The sequence below is a fragment of the Syngnathoides biaculeatus genome, chromosome 8 (assembly GCF_019802595.1).
Source record: "Syngnathoides biaculeatus isolate LvHL_M chromosome 8, ASM1980259v1, whole genome shotgun sequence".
Lineage (NCBI taxonomy): Eukaryota > Metazoa > Chordata > Actinopteri > Syngnathiformes > Syngnathidae > Syngnathoides > Syngnathoides biaculeatus.
The window spans coordinates 2,558,824-2,585,000 of record NC_084647.1 but is presented as its reverse complement, the minus strand read 5'-3'; the positions used below and the strand labels follow the sequence as shown (position 1 = coordinate 2,585,000).

General features: G+C 41.4%; 2 protein-coding genes across 5 annotated transcripts in view; one reads left to right on the top strand and one right to left on the bottom strand.

Annotated features, from left to right (window-relative positions):
- farsb (phenylalanyl-tRNA synthetase subunit beta) overlaps positions 1-1,639 on the top strand; it is a 20,289-nt gene extending 18,650 nt beyond the window's left edge. The window contains exons 17-18 of one of the 4 annotated variants that reach the window (XM_061828181.1): positions 656-803; positions 1,127-1,639. In XM_061828181.1, the coding sequence (XP_061684165.1) occupies positions 656-803; positions 1,127-1,418 (440 nt within the window). In that variant the 3' untranslated portion in view covers positions 1,419-1,639. Of the gene's footprint in view, positions 1-472; positions 576-655; positions 822-1,126 lie in introns of those variants that run through there. The other 3 variants (XM_061828182.1, XM_061828183.1, XM_061828185.1) reach the window with 3 other exon arrangements.
- A 1,138-nt stretch (positions 1,640-2,777) lies between these two features.
- sgpp2 (sphingosine-1-phosphate phosphatase 2) lies at positions 2,778-26,177 on the bottom strand. The gene is made up of 5 exons (XM_061828192.1): positions 25,944-26,177; positions 24,587-24,748; positions 9,568-9,747; positions 5,702-5,791; positions 2,778-3,713 (listed from the first exon to the last, which is right to left on the bottom strand). Exons 1-5 carry the CDS (start codon positions 26,175-26,177, stop codon positions 3,171-3,173), a joined length of 1,209 nt encoding a protein of 402 aa, XP_061684176.1. The 3' UTR covers positions 2,778-3,170.

The window sequence follows — 26,177 nt, the reverse complement described above, 5'->3', positions numbered from 1 at the left end:
GGATTTATACTTCAGTATACCGGAAAGTTTTGATTTGCACGCCTGCACCGCTACATGCCGTTCGACACTTGTCATCTACTGGATGACGTGCAGTGCAATTAAGATGAAGAGGCAGAGATGGTTCCTTGAATCCGCACTTTTGTTTTCCACGGAGTAGAGTAGTTTGGTTAATCATTTTGCCATTTAAATAGACAATATTGCACACTCTTGTTTTATGAATCAGTTTTTATAGTGAACTTCAACTAAAAGTAACAAAGAACTTGAAGGAAGCATGCTTTCAGAGTGCGAGTGAGCGAGTTTTTAGACAAAACGTGTAAAAAGGAGATCCTCAGTCGCTGGTGGACTTTTCAGATGTTTATTGGCCGGGACTACAATTAAATACAAACCTGTTGAGCACACACCAACTCACTGATCTGTATATAAATGGATTTTAGTATGAATTTCTTATACATTTTATGATTTTTTTTTGCAGGGGGCTCACTGTTTTAATAAGTTCAAAGAAGGTGGGAGGGATCTGTTGGAGGTGTGTCTGGGACATAACACTTCTTCTGGCATAAACAGCGATTTAATGTAACCTTCAACCTTGAAATCAAGGCAAAACTGACCATTTTCATCAATTCTTTCTCCTCAGTAGTTAATCTTTTGTATTTTTCAGATACCACTTTCTTTCCTGGACGCTGTGCAGAGATCTTTTTCCATGGAAAAAGCATTGGACATCTCGGGGTCCTCCATCCACATGTCATTAACAGCTTCGAGCTGACCATGCCCTGCTCCGCCCTTGAGATGGATATCGAGCCTTTTCTGTGAATTCCTCTTATGCTGTTAAGAAAACACATTCAGCAATGCAATTCATGACTAGTAAAGATGTTTGGATTTGGAAGGATGCCATTTAATAATAACAATAAAAGATCCAGCAGCAGAGTGTAGAGCCATTTTGTTTTATATATTAACAGTAAAAGTGAGCCTGTTTACATTCACTTTGATTCACTCGATGAATAAAAATGACCGTGTGTGTGTGTGTGTGTCTTGTCAGTCTGTAAACTAACTGGCATGTGTGTTGTTTTTAATGGGTTGTGTGTGCCTCTATTCTCAGCTCATCCTGTTTTGTTGCCTTTGATTTTTCTAGTGGCCACACAGCTGAAATCCCCATCACGCATGAGGTTCCCATGCAGGAAGTCGTCATACAGAAGTTCACCACACACGCTACCACCTCCTCAAAAACAGTGTTTGGAGACTTGAGCACACCCGAGGGTCTCAATGCCCTCAATGGTTTCCTGATGGACAAAAGCTACATCGAAGGCTTTGTACCCTCTCAGGCTGACACAGCCATCTTTGATGCCATCACAACTGCTCCCCCACCAACTTTCTGCCATCTGCTGCGCTGGTACACTCACATTAAATCCTTCCACAGGGAATGAACTGACCTCCCTGTCGTCAACAAGCAGTTTGTGCCGCCAGATACTCCTCCCACCTCTACTGAGAATGACGAAGACATAGACCTGTTTGGCTCAGCCAATAACAGTGACAGCCCAGAGACAGCCAAAATCAAAGCACAGCATCTCGCCGAGTACGCAGCCAAGAAATCCAAGCAATCACCACTCTTTGCCAAATCTTGACGTCAATCACTGGGATGAGGAGACAAACCTGGCCAAGATGGAGGAGTGCGTCCGCAGTGTCAACATGGACGGGCTGTTCTTGGGTCATTCCAAGCCGGTCCCAGTGGGTTACAGAATCAAGAAGCTCCAAATAGGATGCATGGTGAAGGATGACAAAGTGGGCACTGACATACTAGAGGAAGCTATCACCGCCTTTGAGGAATATGTTCAATCTGTGGATGTGGCTGTCTTTAACAAGATATAAAGGATAAGAATGCTTGGCTACCCCTGTCTTCACAGTGATAAAACAAGGATCAACTATGCAGAAAAACCTGCTGCTCAGGGTGTGTTCACACGTGACTAGTTTGTTAAAATAGACGAAAGTACAGTTTGATTTCTTGCGTGCTAATGCTTATCTATGTATTAACCCACCTCTGAGCAGTGTGAGTCCAATGGTGTTTTTCAGACCAGTTGACCTTGTCATCCTTTTTTTTTTTTTAATTCATCATGCCACATTAGCTGTTAAAATAATACCAATACTAAGTGAACCAGCCCCAAATGTACAAAGCAAGATGTATTTTACCATTTTCCGCTTTGGTCCATACCAGACACCTACATTGCAAGTGTCTACACACCCATACTTGTCTGGAAACAAGTCAATAAAGTGCTTAACTTTGATCGCTTTGCAGTAAGTTTTTGTTCTACCTGTGATCTGACTAGGGATGTTTCTCTCTTCCTTTCATGGTAAGTTGCTACAGGAAAGCATGTTGTGCAGCAGTCTTGCTAATTAACACTTTCATTCCTTCAAAGCTTACTCAAATGGATATAGACGATATTGCAGATGACTGTGAAACTGGCAGGATGATGTGGTGAAATTCACTCTGAAACAAGTTGCTGATACTGTGTAATGCAGTCTTGGCTGGGGAGCTCATTGGAAAGATGACAGTGACTGGCTCTTCAAAGCAGTGTAATGTTTTTAGGAACATGCATCTTTTTCAAGGCAACATTTGGTCAAACTAGTGATTTTTAGTATTTGGAATTTATTCTCTAAGATGCTTCAGAAAACTTGTAATATGAATTAGTCATGAATGCATGCCTAAGTTTTTTTTTTTTTTTTTTTTCTTTTTTGCTGAGAGGACAAATCAGTTCATTCAAATTCATCAAGTTTTTCTACATCACTAGGAAAGAGCCACCTTCCCTTTCCACCCCGACCCAGCGTTACCTGACAAGTGGATCATCTACATGCTACATGGAGGCAAGTAATCAGAGGAAAGCGCCAAATATTGGCCAAGTATGGACATTGGATAAAAAGCTGGGTCAAACAAAAGTAGCTCCCAAACGGTGCTTTTCTGGACAGTCATGACAACGCCAAGGTAAGTCAAGTAAATTTAAATAGCCGACGTATGGGATCTTTAAAATTCAGTTGCCTCAATAGTCTGTGTCTTTGCAAAAAAAAAAAAAATGAGCGTTGGCCTATTAAGAAAAACATGAAAAATATTTATTCCACTCTCTGTACAATAAATTTGCCCTTGCAAATGCAGATTATAAACATTTTGCTCTTTCATGTTCTATTAATCATAGTCCCAATAGAACGAAGACTCTATTGACCACTATACAATTAACAAGTCCAACAGCTGTATATGTGGCAAACTTGCTTGGGACTTCAATTTTTTTCCTCATCTTGGCACTTTGGTCATATTTTGGAACTTTGTACCACCAGTACAACAAATGGAGGCTGACTGTTTTCATAACCTGCCGAGTACCCACTAATGCTGCCACTCCGACAAGGAAGCGGGCAATGCCCGACAGCAGTGTGTATGTTGTCAGTGTGGGTAAGGGCACAGGCAGCACCCCTTGGGGCTCAAACGTCTCCCCCAACTGTTTGTTCACCCAATATCCAACAGAGCAGCCTGCCCCGACTCCAAGGATGGTGGTGGTATCCCCTCGTGTGGTACTGTAATGGTCCAGCTCTGGGTAGTTGTAGCTGAGGAACAGGGGAAGCATCAATGCCAGTATCGGTGACATGCTGCTGGTGAGCTGGAACTGGTCAAAGGCTTCCCAGTAGGGGTGAGTGAAAAATATGATGAGGGCTGAGATCAAAACACCACAGATGACATCCTACAAGAGTAGCAATGAATGGTTAATTGTAAAGACACTAAAATTCAAAGTCATATACTTGCAATGGTTAATTACAAAGACACTTAAATTCAGTGGTTCCCAAAGTCAACCTGGGCCCGGACCCCCAGTGAGTCATTCAAAAATCTCCCGGACCCCCAACCTCAACTTTCGCCAATAATGTAGTGCAGGACTCAGCTATGCCATTCTGGTACAAAGAAATACTCAATTTTAGTGGCTCACATGATGTTGCTTTTTATTTTTGCACAACAAATCAAAACGTGGTTTAACACTGAAAAGGGCAATTCTCACATCATACTTCCAGACGGTTTCGTTTTTTCATCTTCACATCTAATAGCGTTGAAAACCCTGCCTTACACTCGTACGTAGTAAAAAAAGGGACAGAAGAAAAACGTTTTTTTTGGTCTTCAGAAAAATATTTAATTATTACTCTGTCTCAAACATAGTGTCACGGACCCCCTGGAAAGATGTTTTTCCACCCCCTGGGGGTCCGTGGACCCCACTTTGGGAACCACTGATTTAATTTATAGTTGCACTTTGCAAAATAAGTTTTTTCTGGGAGTGGGGAGGGTCCTCTTGCAGTACTCTCTGAAAGTTTTGCAGATTCAGAATTTTTTTTTTTTTTTTGTGGTGGCATAATACTGTCAGCAGAATATTTATTCAAATGATGGCTCACTTTAAGGCAATGAACAGTTAATGTTGGCCATAAGAATAGATGGACTAATGCCTGCTGCTTTGGGTCGTGGTAGTTTTTCCTAATTAGGTCTAAAGGTATCAAAACCGATGCTATTTTAGGTCAGTAAACACCAAAATTGTAACCATTGCAAGACCAGAGACCTATGAAGCAGCATCCTGTTAATAATAATGATAATAATGCAGATAGCACGGTGACACAGCTGTAGAGCGTTGGCCTCACAGTTCTGAGGACCGGGGTTCAATCCAGGCCCCACCTGTGTGGAGTTTGCATGTTCTCCTCATGCCTGTGTGGGTTTTCTCTGGGCACTCTGGTTTCCTCCCACATCCCAAAAACATGCATTAATAGGATACTTTAAGGTGTGATTGTGAGTATGAGTGTTGTCTGTCTCCATGTGCCTTGCTATTGACTGGCAACCAGTTCAGGATGTACTCTTGATGACAGCTGGGATAGGGATATTATCGAGACCCTCTTGAGGATAAGCAAATCAGAAAATGGATGGATTTGTAATAATGCATTACACTTACAGTATATAATGCTTTTCTAGGCGCTCAAAGACACTTTTCCATGAGCACAGGCTGCCCTGCAAAGTCTTGGTAGTCACTTCGATATGATTTGTGCAAAATGTTTTTTACACCAGCCTGCAATGCTGAAGTAATTCTTTATCATCATTGCCAAAACTGTTGACATGTAAAAGTATTGTATTGTCATGGATTCTGTATCGTGTATGTGTGCGGTTAGCAAAATGTCAGGTTATTGTCGTAAACCGAGGACCACCTTCAGCTTCACATCATACGATAGCACTGAAATCATGACTCACCTAGTTTTCTGACTGTGGGCCGCGCTGTCGCGGTTTGAAATTACTCAAAATTGCAGCAATAGCTAGCCTTTATGAGTTGTCTACAAAGAAACACAGATGCATAAGTGCTGGCAGGTACACTATTTCATCTCAGATGTGATGATTTTGCAGGATCTCCGTACAAAAGGCAGAAGAGGTTAAAGTCTACAATTTTGACTTGAGAATTTTGAGTGTCTGGGAAATTTTGTCAGTTCATACCGTCAGCAACACATCTCTGACATCCTCTTTCAACCTTCCCGATTATCTCTTAATAGCCAACATTTTATGAGATATATAGAGAATAGGGGATGATGATGATGTCTTTAAACCTTGCCAGACAGTTTAACTAGATACAAATGAATAATGTATTTCGCATTGCGCTTGAATGTTTAATCCTGCGTAGATGAGAGAGTGAGAGAGCGATGACGACAAACATACCAAAACTGAGTGCATTCCAGTGTAGAGACGGCTCAAGCACACCATTGTCGACAGTATCACAGCTATCAGTAGACCCAGCTCGAACTGGATCTAGCAAACCAAAAAAATACAAAACACTGAATTACAATAAATGACAAGTGCATGGTGATATGAGATAAAAACAGATTGTTGTGTTGCCGGTGTCTTGTGAAGGCAGATATAAGGTATTTGCTTTAACCTTTTGTCCTTCCTTGAAGTTTGTGATCAAATCTTCTATACTGTATCTCCATCCTGTTCAAGTGTGTTGTCTGAGTCCTTTCTGCCACTACTCCATTCAGTAGCATGATGTAGTGGCCATCATTAAGTGTCATTCCTCCATCTCCATCCTCTCTTCCTCTCCTCTCTTACCTAAGGACGCAGGTTTTGTTTCTTCTCCATTTCAATTACAGTGAGAAGTCTCATACATTCATCCACCGCCTGCACCCTTCTCTTCTTCAGTTCTCCACTGCCTTTTTTTCCCTGCGTCTTTTCCTGTCTGGAAGCAGCTGGAAGCCTATTCAATGGTAGTTCATGTAGAGAGTTTCCCCCCCCCCCCTCCCCACTGGCTACAAAGGACGCCAGGAACAGGAGGGGGTCGCCCTGTGATTGACTGTGGTGACCTCCGACCTGTTCCGGGAATTTGCCCTAAGGCCGAATAGTTATTCAGAACCATCTGAACAGTCCACTACTCATCTGTAGCAATGCATGCTCAGTGTTTCAGGGGAATTCTGCATCATATGATGCCAAAGTTCAACCCTGTACTGTACACGGGTTGGTTGAGCTTTTGAGATGTCACCAACTTTTGCCTTGTACAAAAACTACAGCTGCTATTAGCTGCAAATCCTCATTGCCATGGTTCTTCATTTAAATCATTGACCTTAATTAAGGAAGTCCATAGTTGAGGCACAAAGTGTTTTTATTGACACCTTGGTGAAGTGAGAGCGATAAAGAGGCCAAGAAGTTGTAAATAGGGGGAGGCAGGAGGTGTGGTTGTGCACTGACAGTCATTGACTCCCCTAAGTCCATCAGAAGACGAAACAGCAGCTTGGCGGGTGTAGTTCATGGAGACTGATGGCAAATGCAGGCCGCCCCTCCTGGCCCTTTGTCCAGTCTCCCAGATAGGACTGTTTTATAGACACCGGGGTTGCTTCCCATCTTTCCACTTGCTTAACCGTAAGATAGGTTTCATCCACTGGCCTCAATAATATAACTCCCCCACATCACACTCAGTAGGGAACTCTAAAACTCTAGCTAGACTACTGTTATAATACCAGAATGACTTTAAAATGAATCTAACTACTGTAATTCCGCGTTAATCATGGGGGTTATGTTGCAGATCGCCCCCACGATAGACGATACCACTGTTAAAATAGTTACTCTATATACCATATTTTAAAGTTTCATGCATACAATTCTGATGTGAAAATACTAATTGTCTTCCACTTGGGGTCCCCATCCAAACTTTCTACACTACAGCCCCTGTTAATGCAAATATATACAGTATATGCTTTCAGAAGGTGGGTGTAGTCTTTTGAGTGACGTGGATGTACAGTGGAAACTCAGAATAATTGACTAATAGGGATGGGGGATTGTCCCTTATTGCCAATTTTCTGTCACAGTGATGCACCTCAGAACTATCACACAGATTGGGCAACCAGCGGTTCATTCTGCCGCCATGAAAATTGGAAACTGATGCTTCGTTTAAAAAAATTAAATAAAACAGATTCAACTCAAAAAGTACAGTTTCTGAAATGTACTCATGTACGAAGTAAGTATTTGTTTGGATTAGACGCACAATTTCTCTAAATGCCAGAAGTTGGTTGTTCTTAGGCCAGCACTAGAACCACCACATTCGGCACAAGTCATTCTGTATGCAAGAGTTCCAAACACTTGTCTTTACAAAAGGCCATGGACAGGGAACATCTTGCGTCTCTGAATGTTAAGCCATCATTATTGATGCTTTCTTTATCCTCCATGAACCCCCTGCCCTTGTTTTTTGCACTTTATAAGTCCCCAAGATGTGAGTTATTCATCCAATCCAGATTTTGGTCATCCAAGAAAGCTCAAAGTGGAGCCGCTGCTCCTTCACATAAGAAGGAGCCATAAGAGGTGTCTTGGGCATCTAATTTGGATGTTTCCTTGATACCTCCCTAGGGTCTTCCAGGTATCTACCTCTGTGAAGAGGTGCCGGGAAAGACCCTGGACACTGGTGTGATTGACTCCCAGCTCGCGTGTAGACATCTCAGGATCCCTCTGGAGCTCTTCCAAAGTGACTGAGGGAAAGGAAAACTGGGGTTTTCTGCTTTTTACACTATGTTGTTCATCCACAGATGTTGAAAAAAATGAATGAGGCTATTTTGACAAAATGCTCAGGAAGGAGACTGGTTCTGTCTCCCACAGATGAAGGTACTTTTTTCTAAAATGTGCAAATCAACTCCAAAACAAAGACAAAAGCCCGTCTGAAGCTGGGAAGCATGTCATTATCCTCTGTGAATCGAGCACTGTACCAACATGGGCCGAAGGGCCACTCTGCCAAGAAGAAACCATTACTCCGGATGTAACATCAGATTACAATTTGCAAATGTACACAGGGACAAAGCCCTTAATTTTTTGGAGACTTGTCTTGTAGTCTATGGAAACTAAAATTGTTTGGCCACAATGAGGATCATAATATTTGGAGGACAACACCATCCCAACTTTGCAATGCCCCGGTGGCAGCATCACGATGTGCAGTTCTTTTGCTGCTGGATGGACTGGAGCACTTCACAAAATTGGTAATATCCTGATATATATCCTGTAAAACCATTATGTGTAAATAATGAAGCAACATCTCGAGATATTAACCAAGAAATTTAAATTTGGGAGCCAACAGGTCTTCCAAATTCACAGTGAAGAGAACCATTTAGTCAACCTGGTCACAAAGTGGCTTAGGGATAACAGTCACTGTTTTTGAGTGGCCATTGCAAAGCCAAGATCTCAATCCTTTTGAAAATGTATGGGCAGACCTGAAAATGCATGTGCAAGCAAGACGGCCTGTAAAAACGTGACCGTTACACCACTGGTCTCAGGAAGAATGGACCAAATTTCCTACTGATTATTGTGAGGTCTTGGAACGATTGAAATGTTTGACCCCAGTTATACAGTTTAAAGGTACAGGCTACAGTATCAAATGCTAATGAAATATATGTAAACATGCCCTGTGACTAACTCGTAACTGATTCAGCATGTACTGTAGTCCGCTTTTCGCCTAAAGGTAGCTGGAATGGATTCCAGCATTCCTGCAACGCTTGTGAGGATAAGTGGCTTGGAAAATGTATGGATCATATATGTAAACTTCTAATTGAAGAAAATTTGTCCCAAAAAAGTCCTCTCATTATTGACCCATTTTGCAAATAGAAATAATTTTAGTAATCCTAATTGGCCTAAAAAAATCTTGTTTAATTTCATGTCAGACAGTGAGGGAAAAAATGTATGCGTCTTTTTATACAGTGGATGTACATTTCAAGTTTCAACTGTGCAGTAAGACATCAGTCGAGTACAACTTAACTGGATCATAGTGAGAGCTGTTCCTAATATTTTGTTTACCTTTTCTAGTTCCAAGGTTCAAAGTTAGAGAGAGCAGACTTTGTTGGTTTGGACACATCCAGAGTCGAGATAATGAGGGTGATGAGCATGGAGCTGCCAGGCAAGAGAGCAAGAGGAAGGTGGATTGATGTAGTGCGTGAAAACATGAGGAACACTTGGTGTCAGAGAGGAGGACGCAGGAGATAGGCATATATGGAAAGGATCATATGTTGTTGTGACCCCTAAAAACACAAGCTGAACGGATAAGAAGAAGTTATGCTCACCTGAATTCTGGAAGGGGCGCTTAGTAACAGTGTAAAGGAGATGGCGGTGGCGGCCATAGCATGGGTCGAGGGCAGCCCATACTCCACATCAACCCGCATCTCCAGCTTGACCACAGGAGGCGAGCTGGGACGGGGCAACTTTAGCATGTCCTTCATTACCTGGCCAATGTACATCACCAGCTGCAAGTGAAGAAATACACAGATACATAAAAGAACTGATAAAATGGTGCTTGAAGTATATCTTCAGCTGACAATTAATTCAGTACACCGACCATTTACTTTATTACCACATACATGATATAGGATCCAAAACAAGGGCTTTATTAAATATTCGGCATTTACAAAGACTAATGCTTTATTGTAATGGATTTTGTTAATTTTTTATTGCAGTGAAAGTGCCGTAGTATAAAGTACCACAATATACTGAGAGCTATTGTTTATATTTTTGGCTCTCATTTAACTAATTGAGATAAACAGAATACAGTGCAGTACATTTCTGCACTACTGGAAACTACAACAATAATCAACATAAATTTTTTAAATTATTGCCTTTTTGACAGTTGAAACTTAAAGTTTTGATAAAGCTCTCTTATTGGAGATAATCATATCCCGTAAGTGGCCATAATGTTGGGCTGGTTCATGAATAACAATGTTAATACAGTTCCACAACATTATTAACTTCAACTAAATGGGAGAAAGTAATACTTTTGTCAATTAAAATGAAACTTAGTTTCAAAAGGCAAAATTTCTGTATGATACTGTATGTCTCGACGTGAAGGCACAAATTGTGCAGTGTGTGTGTGTGTGTGTGTGTGTGTGTGTGTGTGTGTGTGTGTGTGTGCGCGCTAGTGTAGGTAGGTACAGTTTGAATGTGCCTGCCCTGCCAAATATGCTGTCCCCTCACTTCTCTCTTCCCTACGTGAGCAGCCCACTCAGCCCAGTTTTATTTAAAGCGTACCCTTTATATTTAATGAATGGCTGACAGTGAGGGATGGCAACACAGTGTGTGGACTGAGGGCACATGGCATTAATGTGAGTGTTGGAAGGGAGGCAGTAGAAAGATTGTTATGACCAGTCATGCTAAAAGTGTAATCAGAAAATGGTTGTTGCTATGGGAGAAAAAAAACGTAACCAACCTACTGATATTGTGCTGGATCACGAGAGAGAAAAATGCGTATGAGATTATCAGTGAAGATTAGAAGCACCAGTAACTTTTGTTCCAAATGATTACCATACACATGTACAAGTAAATGGAAAAAAAAAAGATTTTTAGTCTTTTAATGGGATTTTTTTTTGCACAGTTTCTGCTGTCTATTTAAATTATTGATATAATTCTGGGGAAAGTTTAATAGTTAATTAACCAGGTTAGAATGTAATGACATTTTTGTGCATAGTTGGGAAAAGAAGGATATTTTTGATGATGAAAAGCACAGAATAGGCAAAATGAGTTGTGAGAGGAATGCAAACAAGGGACATTTCAAGAAAATTACTATACTGTATTGTAAAATTATGACCTCGAAAATGTTAAAAACCTCCAAACTATCTTTAAAAAAGCACTGGGTGGGTAGGGTTCTAGATCTCAACAGCAACTTGGGGAGACAATTCTTGCATCTAAAAATTAGGGACTGGCAGAACCTATCCAGGGGCTTACAAGTTCAATATTTGAGGGAGTTGTTGAGCATGTTACTTGATGAGTAAAGATAGTTGAAAAATAAAAACATTTCATGCCAGAGAAAAAGTCCTCGTGTGTTGTTACACACTTGGTCAATAAATCTGAATTTGGAACAGCGTAGACTGAATTTATTGGTTTGACTGTCAATGAATTTACACACACTCACATTCCTCACAATTTAATTGTTATAATGTAAATGAAAAAATTGCATTCACAATTCTGCTTTCCCCTTTTTGAATATGAAAGCAATCCAGTAAATACTACATGAGAAGGTTAAAAGTCAGTTGGTCCTGATGACATACTGGTGGAGGTATGGAAGCAATTTGGAAAGGTGGCTGTCGAGTTTTTGACCAACTTATTCAACAGAATACAAGTGGGTGAGAAGATGCCTGAAGAATGGAGGAAAAAGTGTGGTCGTTCCCATTTTTAAGACCACAAGCGATTTGCAGACCTGTGGGAACTATAGAGAAAAAAAGTTGATGAGCCACACAATGAAGTTATGGGAAAGAGTAGTGGAGGCTAGACTCAGGACAGAAATAAGTATCTGCGAGCAACAGTTGAGGAGCCACTCCTCCACACAGATCTTCTCTAGATCAGACAGGTTTCTGGGCTCTCGCTGAGAAACACGGAGTTTCAGCTCCCTCCAAAGATTTTCCTTTGGGTTTAGGTCTGGAGACTGGCTAGGCCACGCCAGGACCTTGATGTGCTTCTTACGGAGTCACTCCTTGATTTTCCTGCCTGTGTGCTTCGGGTCATTGTAATGTTGAAAGACCCAGCTAAGACCCATCTTCAATGCTCTGACTGAGGGAAAGAGGTTGTTCCCAAAAATCTCACAAAACATGGCTGCACTCATCCTCTCCTTAGTACAGTGCAGTTGTCCTGACCCATGTCCAGAAAAACACCCCCAAAGCATGATGTCAAAACAACAACAGTCACCTTGGAAACGGTGGTCCCAGCTCTTTTCAGGTCATTGACCAAGTCCTGTCGTGTAGTCCTGGGCTGATTCCTCACCTTTTTAAGGATCATTGAGACCCCACTAGGTCTTGCATGCGGCTCCAATGTGATTTGAGATTGACCCTCATGTTTAGCTTCTTCCTTTTTCTAATGATTGCTCCAACAGTGGGCCTTTTTTCACCAAGCTGCTCAGCAATTTCCTCTGTAGCCCTTTCTAGCCGTGTAGAGTTGTACAATTTTGTCTCTGGTGTCTTTGGACAGGTCTTGGCATTGTTACAAGTTTGAGTCTTACTGATTGTATGGGGTGGACAGGTGTCTTTATGCAACTAACAAACTCACACAAGTGCATCTGATTCAGGATAGTACATGGAGTGGAGGTGGACTTTTAAAGTTGGACTAACGGGTCTTTTAGGGTCAGAATTCTAGCTGATAGACAGGTGTTCAAATACTTATTTGCAACTGTATCACATAAATAAATCTTCTTTCTGGATTTTTCTTTTTAGATTATCTCTCTCACAGTGGACATGCACCTATGAGGAAAATTTAAGATCCCTCCATGATTTCTAAGTCCAATATAGCAGCGTGTTCAAATACTTATTTTCTTCACTGTATGTGTGGGAATGAGAGAGATGGATGGGGAAGAGTGAGGCTCCAGGGAGAAGAGATAGCAACGGTGGACAACTTCAAATACTTTGGGGCAACAATCCAGAGCAATGTTGAGTGTGGTAAAGAAGAGAAGAAACGAGTCCAAGCAGGTTGGAACAGCTGGTGGAAGGTGTCTGGTGTGTTATGTGAAGAGTCTGCTCGGATGAAGGGCAAAGTTTATAAAACAGTGGTGAGGCTGGCCATTGTGTACAGATTAGAGACGGTGGCTCTGAAGAGACAACAGGAAGCAGAACTGGAGGTGGCAGAAATGAACATGTTGAGGTCCTCGCTAGGAGTGAGCAGGTTGGATAGCATTAGAAATGAGTTAATTCGAGGGACAGCCAAAGTTGGATGTTTTGGAGACAATGTTCGAGAGAGCAGACTTCGATGGTTTGGACATGTCTAGAGGCGAGAGAGTAAGTATATTGGTATAAGGGTGCTGAGGATGGAGCTGCCAGGCAAAAGAGGAATAGGAAGACCAAAGAAAAGATTATTGTATGTTGTGAAGGAAAACTTGAGGGCACTTGGTATTAGAGAGGAAGATGCAGGAGATGGGCTAATATAGAAAAAGATGACACGCTGTGGCGACCCCTAACGGGAGAACCTGAAAGGAAAATTGCCATTTTTGTCACCACCAGGTAGCGCAGTGAGAAACTCATGACGCAATTTTAGTCTGGATTGGATTTTAAAGAGCAGAGATGAGATTTTCATGTACAATGGCAAATTGTCAGGCTTTCCTGTAGAGCTTAAAAAAACATGCAGTTTGCAATTGGACGTTGCCCATTTGTCTAGTTTACTCAGTATGAAAAATAAACAGAGGCTAGGCAATGCTGAGCCCATTAAGCATGCCTGACTTCATCTATTCATCATGGGTGCATTTACAACACAACAACAACACAGTGTGTGCACAATCATCCTCTATGTCCCTTCCCCTGCACGCACACAATGCAGCCCAAATGCGTGCATGATATGATACCACACAATTTTCCCCATCACACCCACGAACGACCCACACATCATATTCAGCTGCCTCAGTCATGCCACTATTCCAGCCTCTCACTGATGCCTTTGTAAAAGTCACGTTAAAAGGCTGACCTAGGGACTGTCTGGTCACATTAGGAGGTGAAAAGAGTTCAACGCACAGGGAAGTGTGTGTGTGTCCGTGTTGATTGAGGCCATTGGAGAGTTGTACTTTGATCTGTCAACATGAGGATGAGAGCAAAGGAAGAAGGGTGTATGTTCTGTTCAAGTCGAGAGAACCCTCACGCGAGTTTGTCACTTCTGTAGTTGTGGCTTCCCCCAGAAAGAGTACACGCTATACGTGAGATTTGAAGTGCTTTAATATTAAATCTAAGTTTGTCACATAGGCGATTTAAAAAAAAAAAAAAAAAAAAAAAAAAATAGGTTATTGCACTGAGCACACACTACCTTTAAAGACCTTTGATTCTAGTTAGAAGACGTGGATTTTTTTCCCCAAAACTTTTGTAGTGGAATGCAATAGATTGTTGAAGCATTCATAATATTGTTGTTGTTGATGTATTCTAAATCAATAGAGCGCCAGTGCCTAACCCAAACAATCTTCCTTTCCTTTGGGCTTGTCCCGTACCGGGTTACCTCAATGCGTCAACCAGCACGCCACAATGCACAGTGAAAATCAGAATGGCAATGAGTACACTAGTACAGAATTCTCCCAAAGTTGAACAATCCCAAATTGGATCAGGAAAACATTATATGCCTTCATTGGACTTCACTCATAATATGAATGGTTGGTTGTATATATGTGCCCTTGAATTGGCTGTTGACCAGATCAGGGTGTGCCTCGCCTAACACCCACCGTTAGCCAGAATAAGCATCAGCACAACTGCGACTCTCGAGGATAAGCATTACAGAGAATGGCTGGTTGGAGAGACTTCATTCATCGGACCCTATAAAATGCCTCCTCTGAAAAATATTGTCTCTAGTTACATAGTAAAATTAAGAATAACGAAAGGAGAAAATAGGCCCTGGATATGTAGTCCCCAAATTCCACCCAACGTAAGCATCCTGTATCTTGGTTTGTGTGACGTGATAGAGCTGCTCTCCCATTGGCTATCCCCGTCGCATCTTCCTGGCACCCATTGGCTAGGAGGGATGTCAATTTTTACCCACGATGTACTTTCTATATCTTGGTTTGTGTTGCGCCATAGAGCTGCTCCCCCATTGGCTATCACCGTAGCGTCTTCCTGACAACCCATTGGCTAGGAGGAATGTCAGTCTTTACCCGTGATGCTTTTTATTTCCTTTAAACACTCGACTGTCACAGAATCATGGTAGCACTTTCACATACTGTCACAGGCTAGCGCACATTGGAAAAGTGTTTTTTTTGTTTTTTGTAAGTTTATTCATTTTCTTCAATTTGACCCCAAGAAACTTTAGTGAAATTAAGTTGTGTGTGTGCGTACATTCATAGGAATTTTTTCTCTAAGATGGCAAGCCTTTGCCTCCTCCTCCATACCCCAAAATGCGTTTTGCTTGTCACTCACCCTTCTCTTTGCATAATCGTGCAACGCCAAAGGTAAATTCATATCATTTTTATTATTCTTTATATTCTGTACACTATTTACTTGGATTAAGCTATTTACATGTAAAAAGTGCTTCTGTTTACGAAAAATTCATGTTACGAAATGACTTCTGGAATGAATTTTTTAAGTAGAGGTACTGGTATACTGTACGCAAATATCAGTTTTGCACTTTTTCTATTCCATTCTATACATCTTGAAATAGTTATTGGTAGTTTTCAGCTAGTGAAGGGGAAAGTAGGTACCCCGTAATTTCTTCTGGATAATGCGCACCCGTGTATAATACACAGTGTGATTGATTTTGACTGAAATGAGAAAAAACATTTTGGAGTGATTTGACTCAGCACTGACTTGTTCATAGCTGCGCTTAAAGATCCACTGACACATAAAACAGTTTTAATTAAAAAAAAAAAAAAAAAACAAAAGTCAGCCAGAATGGACTCATCCAGTTTTTCACCACACATCAGGATGTTGTTGTATATGGATTTTTTCATCTCCTGCCATGAAAATCTTCTCGAGGCATTTGTATTGGAGAAGAACCAGGAAGTGACATTTTTGCAGACACCCACACTGGCGAGTTCGCTTGTTTGTCCCTGTCTTACCGGCAGGAAAGTAGCTGTTTTTTCCTGCGTGTTAGCTAAAATTCGGGCTCGTTGTATTGCAAAGATTTTCTATTGGGTTTAGGTCTGGAGACTGGCTAGGCAATGCCAGAACCTTGATTTGCTTCTTACGGAGCCACTTCTTGGTTTTCCTGGCTGTGTGCTACGGGTCACAGTCATGTTGAAAGACGCAACAGTGACCCATCTTCAGTGCTCTGACTGAGGGAAAGAGGTAATTCCCCTAAATCTCACAATACATGGCCACGGTCATCCTCTCCTTAATACAGTGCAGTCATCCTGTCCCATTTGCAGAAAAACACCCCCAAAGCATAATCTACCACACCCATGCTTCATTGTAGGGATGGTGTTCTTCGGATGAAACTCATCATTTGTCTTCCTCCAAACACGGTAAGTGGAATTATGACCAAAAAGTTCAATTTTGGTCTCATCTGACCACAAAACCTTCTCCCATGACTCCTCTGTATTATCCAAATGGTCATTGGCAAACTTAAGACGCCTTGACGTGTGCTGGTTTAAGCAGGGGAACCTTCCGTGCCATTCATGATTTCAAACCATGATGTCTTAGTGTATTACCAACAGTCACCTTGGTGGTCCCAGCTCTTTTCAGGTCATTGACCAAGTCCTGTTGTGTCGTCCTGGGCTGATTCTTCACCTTTCTAAGGATCATTGAGACCCCACGAGGTGATATCTTGCATGGGGCTCCACTCCGATTGAGAATGACCGTCATGTTTAGTTCTTCCATTTTCTAATGATTGCTCAAACAGTGGACCTTTTTTTCACCAAACTGCTTGGCAATTTTTCCGTAGCCCTTTCCAGCCGTGTGGAGTTCTACAATTTTGTCTCTGGTGTCTTTGGATAGCTCTTTGTTCTTGGCCATGTTACAAGTTTAAGTCTTATTGAATGTATGGGGTGGACAGGTGTCTTTATGCAGCTAACGACCTCACACAGGTGCATCTGATTCAGGATAATACATGGAGTGGACGTGGACTTTTAAAGGCGGACTTACAGGTCTTTGAGGGTCAGAATTCTAGCTGATTGACAGGTGTTCAAATACTTATTTGCAGCTGTATTACGCAAATAAATCGTTGAAAAAAACATACATTGTGATTTCTGGATTTTTCTTTTTAGATTATCTCCCACAATGGACATACACCTACGATGAAAATTTAAGATCCCTCCAAGATTTCTAAGTGCAATATAGCAGGGTGTTCAAATACTTATTTTCTTGACTGTAGACATTGAAGTAAATAATTTTATATGTAGTTGTCATAACATTTTAAAATGTGTATATATGGCTGTGAGTTGACCTTTAAGCCCTACTAATAGTGTACTGCACGAGTGTCAAACGCATTCCCATCCTGAGTCATATTATAGTTATGGTTTCCCTCAAAAGGGCCATTATGACTCTGAAAACATAAAACTATTTAATTGTCTCATAACATTTACACACAAAATTTCTGAACTAGTTTTGGAATCAGTAATCAAGCGTAATCGTTTTTTTCAACTAATGTACGTTTGGTAACAACAGACTTTTTCTTGTCACTCACCCTTGTCATAGCATTGTTGCCCAATGCCATAGTTAATAAACATATTTTTTATGACTGATTGTTGTCCTATGGACAGACTCTCCCACCTCAGCTGTAGATCTCTGCAGTTCATCCAGAGTGATCATGGCCCTCTTGGCAGCATCTCTGATCAGTCTTCTCCTTGTTCAAGCTGAACGTTTCAAGGACGGCAGGGTCTTGGTAGATTTGCAGTGGCCTTCCATTTCAATATGATTGCTTGCACAGTGCTCCTTGAGATGTTTAAATCTTGGGAAATCTTTTCGTATCCAAATCCGGCTTCAAACATTTCCACTACATTAATCTCGGACTTGTCTGGTGGGTTCCTTGTTCTTAATGATGCTCTCTGCACTTTTGACACAACCCTGAGACTATCACAGAGCAGGTACATTTATACGCAGACTTGATTACACACAGGTGGATTCTATTTATCATCATCAGTCAACATTGGATCATTCAGAGATCCTCATTGAACTTCTGGAGTGAGTTATCTGCACTGAAAGTAAAGGGGCTGAATAATATTGCAGGCCCCACTTTTCAGTTTTTTATTTGTTATAAAAGTATAAAATATCCAATAAATTATTGTTCCACCTCATGATTGTGTCCCACTCGTTGTTGATTTTTTACAACAAAAAAAATATATATATCTTTGTTTGAGGCCTGAAATGTGGCGAAAGGTTGAAAAGTTCAAGGGGGGCCGAATACTTTCACAAGGCACTATATATATATATAATATATATATATATATATATATATATATATATATAATAGTCGCCCTGCAATTTTCATAGATTTCTTAAAAATCCGAATTACACTACAAATAGTCATGCATAATTCAATGTTTGCTTGTCCGCTTTTAACATAGTCACAAAACCCATTGATGCCCTTCAGTTGTTGGCCTGAATTGTTTATAATATGGGTGATCATGATGGGGGGCAGGGTGCGCACAGGAACAGCACAATACAAAGACCTCATGAACATTACATTAGTCCATAAGCACAATGGTGGGTCATTGTTAGAAGTGCATGGTGATGTGCCCCTGGGGATCACAGCCCAAATGGTCAACCCAGAGTGAGAGCAAGCACAGACTTGTGATGAGGCCTATAAAACACTCTGCTGGTACAGAAGGGGGAAGGAGAACAGAAGGAAGCTGGTAATGGCTAACTAGAGGGAGGAGAATTGGTGTTTTTAGCTGACAAGATGATGTGTGTGTGTGTGCGTGTGTGTGTGTGTGCGTGTGTGTGTGTGTGTGTGTGTGCGCACGCGCGCGCGCGCGTGTGTGTGGGTGTGTGTGTCTGAGGAGAGTTCACACAGGGGACTGGTCTCCTACCCTGAGGGAGCCAAACAAGGGGTTCAGGGACAGGGCGCCCACCAAGGGCTCGAGGCAGGGACACAAAGGGCAGCAAAACACTGCTTGTCACACACTTTACTTCTGTGCTCCAAAATGTCAAAATCTGTTTTTCCAGGGATACACTTTGAGGATCTCTTGTTATGTGACTTCTTCTAATGGGCTAAACATCTATATAAAGGTAAAGGCCTTCTCCTTCCGATGCCCTCTTGTATGGAATATCAGTCAGGGGTCTGATCAGTCTGGCCCCTATAGACCCTGGCCCGGGGGTACATGGACATACATAGTGTCATAGACAGGTCACAGGAAGGGGGTACAAGGATGAAAAGAGGTTGAAAGGTGAAGTGGGAAATGAACCTGTGGAGTGAAGAGTGGATGCTTTGTGAACACTGCAACATAAGATTGAAGGCCGGTTCATGAGCACTCTGAGGTGCTCAGACAGATCTGTACAAATGCATACAAGGTGTGTCAGAAAGATTCCAGGACTGGCCTCAAAAGTAGTTTTTCTTTTCAGCTCTCTCCAGTCATTGAACATGTTTCCAAATGCTTTTATACATACATATCCTCTGTCCGGTTGTCAGTCAATGATGAGAGTAAGTGATGAGTTGACCAATGACACCAGACTTGCCAGATAAAGTCATCAGGCATCGTCTAGTACCGCTGTTGCAGTTGATGGTTCAACTCAGTTTATGTTCCTAAAAAATTCATTTTACAAAGTGTCAGAGTATCCTTGGAAGAGTTCCTCATGTTTGCCACCGGTGTGCCAGACATCCATCCTGCTGGAATGAATCCAAATCGACGCCTTCAGTGTCTCACATGTTCCAAATTCCCAAATGCAAAGACATGTGCCAGAAACTCGAAAGCTGGCTCTGCTGGACAGCAAGTACTTCATTAAAATCACCATGAATTCTTTGAGTTTTGGAGGCTTTTTATCTGGTTTTAACAATCATGGATTATGTTAATTTTGATGTTTTTGTGTCAATAAACCGTTGGTATTGTTGTTCCCTTAAAACAAACGTTTCATATTTTTACTGCATTAATAGCAGTGTCCACTTGTTTGGGCTAGCATTTCTAAACATTTTATCGTTGCAGGAAAGTTATTTTGTTGGTGGGTGCTGGAGGTTCTCCAAAGTAACAAGTGCAGATATGCACTTTGGATTTGTTTACGTGTCAGCGCCTCAGAATGTATGTTGGAATGTGTTGATTATTTTTATGTGGTTGAAGATATTGCATTGCATATGAAATCTCATTGAAATTTAAATAACAGCCACTGCCAAATAGGCTTGACAAAAAGCTGATGTGCCCAACACCTCATCACAATGATTATTTCAGTCTACAAAATCTGAATGCCAGTGCATTTTCCAATTTTATTGAGGTTTCCTTGTTCTTTTTACTCTGCATCATTTAACTGCTTCCATTATTCACTGCATAGCAGAGGTGACTTAAAAACTACCGATGTCCCTCAGTATAATGTAGTTTTTTACAGGACATTCCCACTGCAGGGGAGCTTTCAGACCTCAGTCGTCGCATTTAGTCAAATACCGCAGGAGTTGCAGCAAGTTGGATGAGTAAAGTCTGTGTGAAAGCTTTGTTATGATGTTGGGAATCTGTTGTTATTCCTATGAAATCTAAGAAAGAATCAAGTCCTGTATAGAGTAACCAAGCATCCCACTGACAAAGCCTTGTTTCAAGCTTGGTTGTCTCCAGACTTCAGTAAAAGGGAGATTGTGAAAGAAATGTTTGAGCCAACAGGATTCAAAATAAGAAATAAATCCTTCTATGGACAATGCCAAAGATGCCCTTCACAGTTCAGTACATTTGATTTAAGACGACCTAAAACACAATTTGCATGTACTATAACTGCTTCTGTTTTTGAACTGCCCACAAGTTTTCAAACAAAATTTATTAATAGGGTGAAGTTAAGATGATAATCAAATTACTGGTAATTTTCTGAGCCGCTTATCCTCACAAGGGTCCTGGGAGTCCTGGAGCCCATACCAGCTGTCAACAGGCAGGAGACGGGGTAAACCCTGAACTGGTTGGCAGCCATTCGCAGGGCACATGGAGACAGACACTCGCAATGACACTGGTGTAGTTTAAAGACTCCAGTTAATGCATGAACCAATCAAGCAATTTTACAGGGTGATTTCAGATTAAATTAATCAAATACCAGATACTGTGCCTTGTGAAAGTATTCGTCCCCCTTTGAGCTTTTCACCCTTTCGCCACATTTCAGGCTTCAAACATAAAGATATAAAATTAACATTTTTTGTCAAGAATCTACAAGTGGGACACAATCATGAAGTGGGATGAAATTTATTGGATATTCGATACTTTTTTAACAAATAAAAACCTGAAAAGTGTGGCGTGCAATATTGCTCTGCCCCTTTACTTTCAGTGCAGCAAACTCAGTCCAAAAGTTCAGTGAGGATCTCTGAATGATCCAATGTTGACTGATGATGATAAATAGAATCCACCTGTGTGTAATCAAGTCTGCGTATAAATGTACCTGCTCTGTGATAGTCTCAGGGTTCTGTTACAAGTGCAGAGAGCATCATGAAGACATGGAACACACCAGGAAGGTCCGAGATACTGTTGTGGAAAGGTTTATAGCTGGATTTGGATACAAAAGGATTTCCCAAGATTTAAACATCTCAAGGAGCACTGTGCAAGCAATCATATTGAAATGGAAGGAGTATCAGACCACGGCAAATCTACCAAGACCCGGTCGTCCCGCTAAACTTCTATCTCGAACATGGAGAAGACTGATCAGAGATGCAGCTAAGAGGCCCATGATCACTCTGGATGAACTGCAGAGATCTACAGCTGAGGTGGGAGAGTCTGTCCATAGGACAACAATCAGTCGTCCACTGCATAAATCTGGCCTTTATGGAAGAGTAGCAAGAAGAAAGCCATTTCTCAAAGATATCCATAAAAAGTCTCATTTAAAGTTTGGCACAAGCCACCTGGGAGACACATCTAACGTGGAAGAAGGAGGTTTGGTCAGATGAAACCAAAAGCGAACTTTTTGGCCACAATGCAAAACAAAATGTTTGGCGTAAAAGCAACACAGCTCATCACCCTGAACGCACCATCCCCACTGTCAAACATGGTAGTGGCAGCCTCATGGTTTGGCCCTGCTTTTCTTCAGCAGGGACAAGGAAGAGGAAGATGGTTAAAATTGATGGGAAGATGAATGGACCCAAATACAGGACCATTCTGGTAGAAAACCTGTTGGAGTCTGCAAAAGACCTGAGACTGGGATGGAGATTTATCTTCCAACAGGACAATGATCCAAAAGCCAAAACTACAATGGAATTTTTCGCAAATGAACGTATCCAGGTGTTAGAATGGCCAAGTCAATGTCCAGACCTGAATCCAATTGAGAATGTGTGGGCAGAGCTGAAGACTGCTGTTCACAAATGCGCTACATCAAACCTCACTGAGCTCCAGCTGTTTTGCAAGGAAGAATGGGCAAGAATTTCAGTCTCTCGACTTGCAAAACTGATAGAGACATACCCCAAGCAACTTGCAGCTGTAATTAAAGCAAAAGGTGGCGCTACACAGTATTACTGCAAGGGGGCCGAATAATATTGCACGCCCCAGTTTGCAGGTTTTTATTTGTTAAAAAAAAAGTTTAAAATATCCAATAAATTTTGTTCGACTTCACGATTGGGTCCCACTTGTTGTTGATTCTTGACACCCAAAAAAAATTATAACTTTATGTTTGAAGCTTGAAAATGTTGTGGAAGGTTGAAAGGTTCAAGGGGCCGAATACTTTCCCAAGGCACTGTATGCCTCCACCATGAAGAGTCCTTGAAAATGAATGTCTTCCCCATGAACCACAGGAAGACAAAATAGGAAGTAAAAGACTCACTCCACAAAATGTACAGAACATTCTGTATCCTGGTGACAAAGAAGCATGAATGAAGTCATAAAACTAATTTCAAATAACTATTTGGAAGAATCTCACAGGCCCTCTCGCACAGCTCAAATATTACCCATGGCACAAGTTAAAACTTCCTTTTGCATAATTAAGAATGTGAAAAAGCAATAGTTTACTTTCACTTACCTTTCCCCTACTTTGTTCTTAAAACTTGAGAATTTCGCTCCTCAGTCAGTGGATCCACCAGCAGTTCCTGGCTAACCCGGACAAATTATTCAGTCGGACAGAACAGGAGCACACTTCCGGGGTGCTAATGTCGTTGTGATGTGGGCTTTGCCTTTTCTTTGTGTGCTTATGCTGTTGTGATGTGTCATTAAAGTGTTGCGTTGTGTCATTTGCAGTTGTTGTGACCGATCTCTGCCACCGTAGAGGGGCATTATCCACTGCAAGTTCCTGCCACGGGGGCCACATGAACAAGCAGCATGTATACAAAAAGATTCTGCAGCGTTTGCCTTCATTCCATGCACCAGAAGAGGAGATATTTGTGACAGGACAACTCATGGCTGCTTTACCATGGTAACACACTCGTTCACAATGCTGCGAGCATCTGACAGTTCCTGGCTGATAAAACATCACCAAGCTCAAGCAACCTCCCTACTTCCTCAGCCTGGCTCCGTTTCATTTTTGTTTTTTCCTTTTTCCCAAGTGTGAGGGGGTCGTCAAGGGGGCCTTTGTTCAAAATGTGGATAACATCGAAATGGCCACAAGAATGGAGCTACGGAGTAAATGAAGCCGTGGCAGCGAAATCTGGTAAACTACATGTGACTTCAGAAGGATAACTTTGAAAGGAAAAATTTGAACTCTGAATTTGAAATATATCCAGGGATGAGAATTTTTCAACTTTTTCAGACCAAAATGACCATTCTCGAGATAAGCGCAAATCCGTTGAGAAAATTTCGGGAGGTAGGGTATCGTGCGCCTGCCTCTCGGTGGTGGGCTCCGAGCTGCAAGTTCAGCTTCGTGCTGGCACAAGCACAACTATCATATGCCGTTCTAACTTGCTCAGTAGGGTAAATATTTGCATTTTGCGACATACACATTAAAACTTGTTTGCGGCAGATTACTCGATTGGACAACAGTGTTATACAGTCGTGTTAGTGGTTAATCGAGTTTCACCATTGCCATGGAGATGTGTTCCCAGTTCTCAGAAATCGCAGTGTAACTTGTTAGTTAGCCAAGTAATGACGCGTGGGACTTAGATAGCACGAACTGAGCGACGGTGTGTTCAAAGTTTTACGATGGTGAAAGTGTTAGAAAAAAAGGATGAAGATCGAGCGAGGGCAATAGACAAGGATGCTGGATCAAAAACTGTTTCAGACGGGCATGGCTTGAAAAAAGTGTAACCGTGCAGATAGGACCGAAAACGGTATCATGTCTAACCGAACACATACAAAAAGTGGACATTCCTGGCAAAGTGCTGTGCACTCTGTGTTCCGATAGGAGCAAAAAATATCCAGGAGGTCACCCTTTGCACAATACAATGATATCTAATACAAGAACTGTATCAAATGATACAGCAAAATTAACAAACTTCAGTTTCAATGACTATCAGAGAAGTAATAACTCAACACAACTATGCGTTCATTTGCAGTGGTGTGGAATTGTATTGCATTTTTCTAAGTTACTAATATCCTCGACTCTTACAAATAATTGAGGCAATCAGACATAGTAGCTCTAACTATCATGCGTATTGTTTTACTATATTTTGACTCACAGTCCACATGTTGACGAGCCGTCGACAGAGGAAGGGATCCAAGTTCCAGTGTATACATGGCAGACAGGTGATATAAAAGACTTCGTGCCCGAGACCAGCCGAGAACATAAAAAGGAAATACAGCAGCCTGTTCCGAACTTCATATTCAGGTGTGCTGCAACCCTGTCACACACAAAACAGTAATCAATACAGCATTGAGTTATCCAACATCCCAAAGGTTACATCTCATCTTGTACTTATATTTAAGAAGTGGTGAAAGTCCTCAGACTCTGTACTTAAGTAGAAGTGCAGATAGATTAAAAAAAAAAAAAGTACAGACTGTCGTGCAAAAGTAAAACATATAAATGACATCTTACGCGCAGTTACTGTCTACGTGATATCAGAAATGATAACTCAGGACGCAAAGTAATGTTTCTGCGCAAAAAAAAAAAGTTACGTCACATGCTACCTTCAAGCATTTGTATTTAGTTGGGAAAAACAAGCTGTTGCTATAGCTTTGCTAATGTTTTGAATAAACACAATCAGTCTAAATTAGCTAATCATAACAGCTGGGAAAATACACCTTAGTTTTATGTGCTTTTTCAGAAGAGTATTCTCTTAAATGCACAGATGGGGAATAACTTGCTTCCCCAAATCAGTTGCTTTGTGGTTTATGCTCCCCTGGTCCACGTTCCTGCATGTTGAAGATGTCCCTGTTTTTCCCACCTTACAAGACACCATGAATGCAGTCAAAATAACAGTGATGACTTTACCTCTTTTCATGTCATTTTTGCATTGTGCCATCATTCATGGAGATTTTAATACTGTCTGACAAAGGAGTATGTTTTTAAATGTAGGAAGTAAAAAGAAATGACCTCTGAATAACTACTCATGTAAATTACAAACACCTAACTTATTTCCCACTAGTTTAGGACTGGGTAGTATCACTTTCAAACGTCTAACTTCAAGCTCAATACTCCACAAATGTTCTGTGACACTTGAGAAAATGTCAAATTTAACAAATGTATATTTTAGGAAGCGCCGGCTGAGCTTGAACATTTACTTATAGCCCTTGAATTAGTTTGACACCACCATTGCTCCAAGGCCTCAGTGTGTCGTCAAAAAGGCAGCTAGGAGAATCTAAATAAATACTTATCTCTGTACAGATGAGGAGAGCACCTGGCTGCAAACAGAAAAAGCAAGACTAACGAGAAAAGCGAGTCAGTTCATTCAACAATTTATGAAAAATATAAATGTTTTGGAGTGCTTTCCTCATCTCTTTTCCTATTTTAAAGGAGTGACTCAAAAAGCTGTGTTTGAATAGTTTATCTAGGTTGAGTTCATGATTGTTCAATTCTAGTAGAATTATCATGAGTACAGTACGTACATCTTCCTTGTATTTATAGTTGGAATTGCTGTCCTGGCAGTCCCACGTTGTCTTGTGTAAGCCACGTGACTGGTCAATTGGGTCGAGGCCCCTTGCCACTTTCATCCCTCCACTGTGACGCGTGACTTCGACCAGGTAAAGTCCACATCGTCTCTGGAAAGCCGCCACAAGCTCCGAGTCCTGCAGGTAAACCAGGGCCTCCAGTTTGGGAGGTGAACAGGTCAT